Genomic DNA, 10,000 nt, shown 5'->3' with positions numbered 1-10,000 from the left:
AAAGTCCCAAAAAATGCATGTGTATCCCTTAGGCTTAGCGCATGGCAAGTACATAGAATATGGTCGACATGTTGGATACATTGCAGTGTATTGTACAGTGTAATAGGTTGATTGATGCTTCACTGAAACTTGGATTAAAATATATTTTTGACATAGCCTGACTAGAAAATAACATGAGAAAAAAAATAAAATAATTTCAATATCCCTGAGTACTGCACAAATAGGGGGGGTGGTTCTCAGAGCCAGATGAATGCTGAGTCTAATCTGAATGATGGACAAAATGTGACGTTTTGAGTCTGACTTAAGCTAATAAGTACTAGGTAATTATTTACTAGGTAAAAGCAATGAGCTAATTTGACAATCTTAAAAAAAAAAAGTTGTGTTGTTTTCAACACATTCGTTTTAAGAGTGTGGGCAAGACATCGAAACACAAACATTGGTAAGTCAACGCAATGCATGAGAACTTTTGCCTTTTCATAGACTTGCACTTCGCCCTTTCATTTGAATTGAAGTCCTTTGTATTTCATAGCAGGCCTACATTGTCTCGTCGATACATTTTTAAAACAAATGTGTTGCGTTGTTTTTAACCCTTCTTTGTGCCCAGATATAGGGACAAGTCATTTTTTTTAAGAGTGTTGGTTTCTACATTTAGGTAAAGCATGCTGAGGTTCACACGTGTCCTACTTTGTACTCTACATTCTCTTTTATACAATCTGTCTCAAAAGATATGGGGTGGTGAGGTGGAGGCCATTCACAATATCCCAAGGTAATGTGGTCATATAATGCAAAAGGCCAGTGTTAGCGTTGTCCTTTTGCTGGGAAGACTCCAGTACGTCACTCATTACATTGCATGTCAATGCAATGTACTGTTATCTCTGTTCTTCTTAAAAATTATTCTTCTTCCTACCAAAATCAACGATCAAAGGCTCTAGAACCACTGAACCGTTTGACGTCATTCAAGCACTCCTACAAAGGTCTTGAAACGGAGATTTGTTCTATGTATTTTTCACATTTGTGAACGTTATACTTTACATAGTGACTAGAAGACGCAATCTAACATTGAAACCATGCCACAGAACGTTATCGTCTTGTCTCCTGCAGTAGTCTACTCCTATCTTCATAAGCTTACAGTAAACATAATACTTTAATGCAGGTCAAAACATTAGCCTATGTTTTGACCTGCATTAAAGTATTATGTTTACTGTAAGCTTGGCAATCCTCCCACTAGTTTCACTATAGGTGAACTTCAGTAGCCTATACCAACTCGTTTGAAGTTGGCAACTTCATTTCAGTCTTTTATTTTAAATGAAGAGATTTTCCAAAATAGGGCCTAGCCTACTGTCCACAATTGTAATGCATTTTCATAAATCACTTTTCAAGTAATTAAATAATTCAAGTAATTTCAGTGGAACTGTAATTGGGTTAGGCTAATTATGTATCTATTCTATGTGTCATATGTTGTCTTTTTAACAAATACAATGTTTTACACGGCAACCTTTTTACATTTACATGCAATGGTAATTCCTCCCATGGAATTACATTTTCTAGTTCACTCATGACCTCTGACCAATCACCTGTCTCCACCTGCCTTTATGACGTCTCGCTGCTTTCAGATGCTGACTTTGGACGTTTCCCTCCTCCCTCCACAACCTCCACCAGTTTGCTCCCCGTCCGGCTGTTCAAGGGGGTTGGCTCTGCCCCACGCCTTTTCACTCCGGGAGGATCAGTCTGCTTGCTTGGACGCCTGGGACCGAGGACAGGGCCAACTCTTAACTCTGTAAATCCTTATGGATTAAATCATTATGTTAACCTTCATCGGTGCTTTCTGAGTCTTTCTGGTTGAACTTCGAGAACCCCAATATGACCTCAACTATGCTCTGTTCATGAATTTGTTGAAGGGACACTTGGTCCCTCCCAGTGTTAAGTATATGGCTATGGCCTTGTATTATCACAGATACCTCAGTAAAACCAGACAACTTCAGTCCTTGAGTCATGCACATAACACAGATGTTTTATATTTCCCTCTCTCTATATGAAGTTGTTATGAACTAACAAATGTTGTTTCTTATTGTCATTAGGTGTCCTGATATGACCCAGGAAGAGCAAGATCGGTAAGTGGGAATCCGCTATACAACTTTCACAACACTACTCCAAAAGAACAGTAGAGGGCGCAATGTGCCCAAAGATCATGTAAAGCAATCTCAAAGAAGCCCTCAACAGAGAGGGAGAAATCCGATTTACATCGTTCATTAGCTTCTATTTAGCTCTTTACCAGCCATGCATAAAACAAGGATCTAAATTCTAAAAAGAGACATCAATTTCATTGAGTTGTTCAATTTAACCAAGAAGACCACTGAGACGCCTATACAAACATATCATTTAGGTTGACTTTTGGTATGCAACACCATCCAGTTTGGGGGCGTGGTGGAACAGAAAAAAATGATTAATTATTAATTATTTATTCATCTTTTGCAGGGGACACCTGTCAGAAATGGGTAAGTTTATTTATCACCATGGTAGGCCTTGCTGAAATACTGGCCTTGATATAACTTGACACTCGTCCTTATAATTATTCGGTGAAGACATGTTGCGTTCTTTTTTATTACCCTGCGTTCAAATCCTGATGTTATGGAATTTGTCTGAGGATTTGAATTAAATTGGACCAGCACTTTTAACTCGTCAATAGTCACTCGTCTCACACAGCTAGAGAGAGAGATAGAGGAAGAGAGAGAGAGAGAGAGAGAGAGAGAGAGAGAGAGAGAGAGAGAGAGAGGAAGAGAGAGAGGGCAGCTTCCAATAACCCAGTCGATTTAGGAGAGTTCTATTAATGGGTGCTGTCCATGGTACTGGACGTCCAGCAGTCTACGATCCTGATTGCGATTAAAATCATCGTGTGTGTGGACTTGACGTTGGATATGGTCATGCAATCAATAACTGCTGAAGTCAGCTTTTCTGGCTAGGCCAGCCCTGTGGTGCCAGAAAGGTGAGATCAAGAGACACCTCTAAACCGTGTTTGGGTCCTTGGCGAACTGTCACCCCTATAGCCTATTGCTGCTACACATGGACAGTTGAGGAGGGAGTTACGCCCCTTACCTCATATGAGTAAGCGCGCACACGTCTGAAGAGGGTACGTGCCCGCGCAGCTGCAGTCCCATTGACTGTTCCATTCCTCTCAGCGGCGGCAGTTACAGTAGCCCCGCCGATGAGAGAGAGAGGGAGAGAGAGAGAGCGAGCGAGCGAGCGAGTGAGAGAGAGAGAGAGAGAGAGAGAGAGAGAGAGAGAGAGAGAGAGAGAGAGAGAGAGAGAGAGAGAGAGAGAGAGAGAGAGAGAGAGAGAGAGGAGCTCGACGCGGACTCCGCCTTACCCGTTGTCCATCGACGAACCCCAGTCAGGTGGAAGGGACATCACGGTTCGTGCCGCTAATGCCGGAGTCCTGTTGTTTGCGTCGTCTCTTCTCCTAAAGATGGGTTTCCCGTAACCGGAGGTGGTGGAGGGGAGAGGCGGGGGTGGGGGAGGCGTGAGATGAAAGGAGGAAGGGGAAAAAAGACGACCAGACACATAAGCACAAATCGTGGGTGCCATGCCAGCGACCATGAGAGGTTTGCACTATTCCCAAGAAGCGCCGCTACATCCGCGGATCATGTCGTGAGGTGTGGCCGCCGACGCTTCGGATACTGCCAGTAGACACTCCGAGGAGGGCAAACGAAAATGTCCGCCTCAGTGGGGCCCCAGGGCGGCCCTCGCCCACCCACCGCGCCCGCACAATCCATGCCGGATATGCCGGACCTAAGTCACCTCACGGAGGAGGAGAGGGAAATCATCATGGCAGTGATGGTTCGGCAAAAGGAGGAAGAGGATAAGGAACAAGCCATGTTAAAGTAAGGGTAGCACCTCTTGCCATTTCACGGACATCTACCCCCTACCCTACCCTACCCTACCCTACCCTACCCAACCCACTCTGCCATCCATTCATAACTGTATGGTTTGTGTCCGGAGGACAGTCTTTTTTTTCCCCATATGTTGTCAGTAGGCTACATTCGCCCGTAGGTATACTTCTCACTGATTTGCGCCCCAACATAGCTTATCACACTGCCTTTTGTCAACCGTATATCTTTGAGCGTTTTAACCCACTAATATGATCTTGCGCTGGCTTTGAAGATCGCAGGGGGTACCTTAGATGAACATTGGGGTAGATTTTGCGCTGTTAGGTAGCACTGAAGGTCTGCGTTCGTTGTATCCCATTCATATTGATACATGAGCACAGTTAAACGCATTGGCCGTTATTGGTCATATAATATGGAAACTGGGCTTTGCTGACATACGTCTGGGTTCGTGGGGCAACTCCTTGGGCGAAAGCGAGGGATTGTGTTCCTTGGGCTCGGCTGGGGTAGGAAGCGTGACGATGAATAAGCGAGTTGGATGGAGTCGAGCCGGTTACAGGTGCAGAGATTCGGGGTGTGACAGTGAGGGAGATGTATGAATCATAGCTTCCTCACGACTCGCCCTCTTCTTTCTCTCTTCAGCATGCTACATGCTCTCTCTCTCTCTCTCTCTCTCTCTCTCTCTCTCTCTCTCTCTCACACACACACACACACACACACACACACACACACACACACACACACACACACATACATACGCACACTCTCCGTTTCTCTGTCGACTCTCTCTCTCTCTCTCTCTCGCTCTCTCTCTCTCTCAGAGACTATCTCTCTCTCACACACACACACAAACACGTTAACTGGCGTCCTCAGCCGTTGTCATAATCTAATGGTCGGACCTACACACACACAACACACACACACACACACACATGCGCGGCACACGCATGCGGCCTCCACGACACGACGCATGAAAATCAGAATGAACACCGTATACTGGCTGGCAGATGATGGCAGAGATGACGGTTGATGGCACATCTGCCAATACTTGCCATCTCTTCGAATGAGTATGCCGGGCGGCGAGAGGAAATAGTAAAAGACTACACTTCCCACGATAAATCCGCGGCGCGTGCCGAGTGTGCCGGGTGTGGTTGCCACTGGCAGTATATGCTCGCCGGTGTAGATCAAGGTTTGTTGGAAACGAGCTATTTACAGACCAGCGATGTATATCCGGCTAGGCACTGTGCGAGCAGCTTTGTGTTGTCTTCTCTTCTCTGCCTAGGGTGAAATGACCACGTCTAAACCTTGTGTCATCGTCATGAATGAATAATCTGTTGGCGAATGAATAATTTGAATAGGTTTGCCACCGGAAATAGAATCTAAAAATAATAGACTACAGTTGCATAGGCTGCTCCGCAGTATTCTCGTTGAACATCACATAATATGAAAGTGTTTGATATGTGGTAACGTTACATCATGACGACATGAAACGACACAGAATTTGACCCTTAAGCTACAGTTTTTATTGTATCTTTGTCACAGCAGAATGGTGGTCTGTCCTGCATTGTAAAAGTGCTTTACACACGACATAGGCCTACATGGTTCTTCTTCTTGAACTAATGAAGTACATAATGCAGACACATACTGTACATCTCCATTGTCTTCTTGTCTGTTACTTCTGGTTCAGTCTTCAATGGAGAGAGAAAGAGAGGTCTCACCAGGGTTCTTTGGCAGGTTCAGCAGATACAGCCATCACGCCGCCCACGCCGCCGTCACCCCCCTAAAACAAATGGTCCACTGGCACAAAGCTAAAGTCACCATCCAAGAGACCGACTGCTTGGTCGTTCACTGATACAAGCTATCAGACCACAAAGAAAGACAGCCATTAAATCTCCACTCTTTTACTTTCACGACACAGGCCATGTCAATACACACAGACGAGTGACTGTTGCACTGTCAGTCTCTTAATTGTTCCGGTGTTCCACTGGAATACATTTCTGCCTCGCCAGGCCATTAGGAAGAGCCCAAACCCCCCACAGCTTATTTAGACAGGACCAGAGGGACTTGGTTGTCAGTGGATCTCTTCTCATTTTGTCACACAGTGTGGCTTAATGCAGAGGAAGTCGTACCTTGAATACCATCAGCGAAAATATCAGGGATATTGTCAATGTTGTTGACATTCACAGTTTAAAATGGTACACTTCTTTTGTGTTTTTTTTTAAGTACATGTATGTTAAACATTAAAATTGATTTCATGATCATAATTAGTTTTATTGACCAAATTTACTGACATATACAAGGAATTTGACTTCAGTAGATGTTAAAACTCTCAGTACATGTAACAAGTAGACATGTAGTAGTGCAATAGACATAGTAAGCATTCAAACAATAGTAATAAGACATATACTGTACAATATAGACAACAATGTAAGCACATAGACATATTACATGATACACAAAATACAATATGCAAATAAATACAGTATAGGCAGAGTAAGACAAGTACATATGGAGTGGTGGATAAAAAGTGCAGAGGTAATAGTGCAAATGTGTGCATAATGTATATAATATTCATATGGGATGATATAGGTGTGTAATGTGAGGGATAAGTTGGTGAATGGCCAAGAAGGGGGATGGCCCCACTTAACTGCAGTTCAGTACGGTGATGGCAGAGGGAAAGAAGCTGCTCTTGTGTCTGGTTGTCTTTATGAGCAGGGATCTGCAGCGCCTGCCAGAGGGGAGGAGGTGAAAGACGGTGTATGCAGGGTGTGTGGGGTCTTTGTTGATGTCCTTTGCCCGCTTCCTGGTCCTACCAGTGTACAAGTCCTGGAAGGAAGGCAGGGGGGGGGGGGGGGGGGGCACACCAGTGATTTTGTTTCCGCGCTGTCTTAATTATGCGCTGTAATCTGCGTTTCTCTTGTTTTGTGGCGGCCCCAAACTAAACGGTGATGGATGTGATTCAATGACAGCCTTGTACAATCGTCCACAGGTGGTATGGTACCGTCTTCCAACTGACAGTTCTCTCTCCTTCTCTCTCTATCTATCTCTCTCTCTCTCTCTCTCTCTCTCTCTCTCATATATATATATATATATATACACACACACGGTAGACCTATTAGGATAGTGTCAGGAGATGTGTTGAGACAGAGGTTTCTTGACTTTTGAAAGGCACTTCTGACATGTCAGTCTGGCCGGCAACACCACACATGCACCTCAATCCACATACACTTATCCACATGCAACATATATTGTCCCCTCATTCAGAGAGACTCACAGAAGCTTTAAATCATTATGGGATGTGATGGACACAATCTTGTCATTAACATGGTCATCACACCATGGGAAAAAAAAAACATTTGTGAGCCAGTGCAATTGTAATTTGTAAATATTTAGTATTATGTTAATCTAATTCAGGATTAGAGCATTTTAAAGTTGAATACTCTCTAATCCTGAGACTCCAACAGAAACCCTTTACTAGCAAGTTCCTTTCCATGGTTGAACATTGTTGTTGTAGAAGGGAATCTGTTTTTAGCTTTGATCTTTAGTTCCTCGAACCTTGAGTTCCTGTTTTCATTGCTCGCCACCTACACAAACACGTGAGTCTTGTGGATCTATGGACTACCGCAACACTTCGCTCAGCACTCAGCTCAGTCTGCTTGACACAAACACATAGCAAACATGCTATGCTTCTCACATACACACATACAGTACAGTCACCGTGCGTTTAAGAATTAGCCTTCCAGCCATCCCCCTAGACGGATCATTCTGTTTGTCAGGTGATTGCTCCATGGCGATGCTAAGGCAGCCGTGCTGATTGGACAATGGGGTTGCACCATGTGACATGTGGGATCCGTGCAGCTGTAGCAGCAGGTCAATCAAGGGAGCTGATATGGTAGCGATTACCATGACAAAATGTGTCCTTCAGGGTGTGGGAAATGTGTGTGTGTGTGTGTGTGTGTGTGTGTGTGCGTGTGTGTGTGTGTGTCAGGAGGATAAGACTGGACCATGGGAATGAGCACCTGCCCAAACAAACCCACTGTGTGTGTCTGACTGATACTGTGTGTTCAGATTGTGTAGAGGGAACACTGCAGATCAGAACATACAGGCACGCAGATGCACCCACCTCCATTATACACACACACACACACACTCTCTCTCTCTCTCTCTCTCTCTCTCTCTCTCTCTCTCTCTCTCTCTCTCTCTTCCTTGTAAACATTGTAATTGTGTCTGTTTATGGTGCTGGTCGCTTATATGACTTGTCGCTATGTGTCTGATGACAATTCTACATTGTTGAGCGTCTGGGCCATGTTGATCTGTTAATAAGTAGCCTACCTTCAACAACTTACTGCCTGCTGATCCCCCTGTCTTATTATCACAGCCTGGGTATGGACTAGCCATCACTAACAGACCTTTCATGTTGTTAGCTTACTCACAAGGACTACAGTCATTTCCCGCACATAAGCTGCATTGTGTATAAGCTGCAGGACAGTGTTTTATGTTTAAAGAAAGAGTTTAAAGAAACAAAACCATATGAACATATTAACTGCCCCCTGTATTAACCTCATAGTGGAAGAAAGTTTGCAAAATCAATGTATAAACCGCGGCTAATGGTCGGGAAATTATGGTAGGTGTTATTTTTTTAACCACATTTAGCTTGAATGCATCAGAGGCTCCACACGTCCGATCATGCTAACGCTAACGTTAGCGCTCCACGTGCCCGTGCGCAGGCCACCCTTGTCTGGCTCAATGCCGCCTTACGGAAGTGCCCGCCGCCCGTCACCTTAATCAGACGCCCGCTCCTCCAGCCCCTGTGCCACAAGGTGCGCCCGTGGGGTGTTCTCCAGGCGAGTCTCGCACACACACACACACACACACACACACACACACACACACACGGGCGGCGCACTCTCTGTGGTGGCACCACGCTATGCCATGCTGTGCCCGCCTAGTCTTGGGCGCTCCCGAGGAGCCGTAGCCTTGCTAATGAGACGGGAGCGACGGGACGCATGTGGGGCGGGGGACATCCCTCAACGCCTGGCAACCCCACCGCCGCTCCCACTGCGGAACAGGGGTTACCCGGAGAGAGAGGAGGGAGAGAGAGAGAGAGAGAGAGAGAGAGAGAGAGAGAGAGAGGAGGGAGAGAGAGAGAGGCCTTCTGCCGGCCTCCTGCCGGATTTTGTAGGCTTTCGCTGAAGTTCTGTGTGAAATATGAATGAGCCAAGAGTGTTGGTGGACAAGACAGGGAGGGAAGGAGAAAGAGAGAGAGAAAGAGTACACCAGCTAGTGTGTGCGTGTGTGTGTGTGTGTGAGAGAGAGAGAGAGAGAGAGCACCAGGCAGCTAGAGTGTGTGTGTGTTTCAGAGAGAGAGAGAGAGAACACCAGCTGGAGTGTGTGTGTGTGAGAGAGAGAGAGAAAGAGAAAGACATGAGGTCTGCTGAGAGTGGGTAAAGCGAGTTCTGTAGAGTTCCATACTCTTCTGTACTCTTCCGTACACTGGTCCAGGCACTGGCTCACCTCAGGCAGGACAGAGCTCCAGAGACCGAACTCGGGGCAGCTGTGGAGGGCTCTCATGGCTCTGACATTTGCAGGGTAGAAGACTGTCCTGAGTGAGACATAGGCCTACTAAACAAGCGTGGCTATAGGTGTGGCTAAGGTATGATAGATGCAAATCTAATATCTAATGGACATTTTCACTTTTGAGCAAAGTGGTTGGTCGATATGTCCCATTTTTTAAATTATTTTTTATCAGACATAGGTGGCAACCCTGAAATTTTAGAATTGATAGTGCCCCCCTGAAAATCTCAAATGCCCCCTTTATCGTATGGGGAGGTGGTGGCGTAGCGGCTAATGAGCTAGCCTAGCATGCAGTAGCCTGACAAGTTGTGGGTTCATTTCCCAGATTCCAGAAAGTTCCTTGCCACTTACTTACACTTAAGTGGCACTGGAAAGACTGGCCCCTTTCTATAACTGACACATGTAAAGTTGAAAAAAAACCTTTATGAAAAAAACAGAAAAAAAAACAAAAACAACAAAGGTTGCTTTGGATAAAAGCTACTGCTAAATGAATCAATGCATATACTGTGTTAAAAAAATGGACTGGAAGACGAGATGAGAGGAAG

At 45.2% G+C, this 10,000-nt stretch overlaps 1 protein-coding gene across 1 annotated transcript in view; it reads left to right on the top strand.

Annotated features, from left to right (window-relative positions):
• Positions 1-3,548: 3,548 nt before the first annotated feature.
• Positions 3,549-10,000, top strand: part of LOC134078794 (regulating synaptic membrane exocytosis protein 1-like) — a 40,049-nt gene continuing 33,597 nt past the window's right edge. Inside the window, exon 1 of the mRNA XM_062534948.1 lies at positions 3,549-3,878. Coding sequence (XP_062390932.1) covers positions 3,709-3,878 — 170 coding nt within the window. The 5' untranslated portion in view covers positions 3,549-3,708. The remainder of the gene's footprint in view (positions 3,879-10,000) is intronic.

This window comes from Sardina pilchardus, chromosome 1 (assembly GCF_963854185.1).
Source record: "Sardina pilchardus chromosome 1, fSarPil1.1, whole genome shotgun sequence".
Classification (NCBI taxonomy): domain Eukaryota; kingdom Metazoa; phylum Chordata; class Actinopteri; order Clupeiformes; family Clupeidae; genus Sardina; species Sardina pilchardus.
Note: the sequence above shows the minus strand (reverse complement) of the source record. Positions and strands in the feature narration are given on the sequence as shown.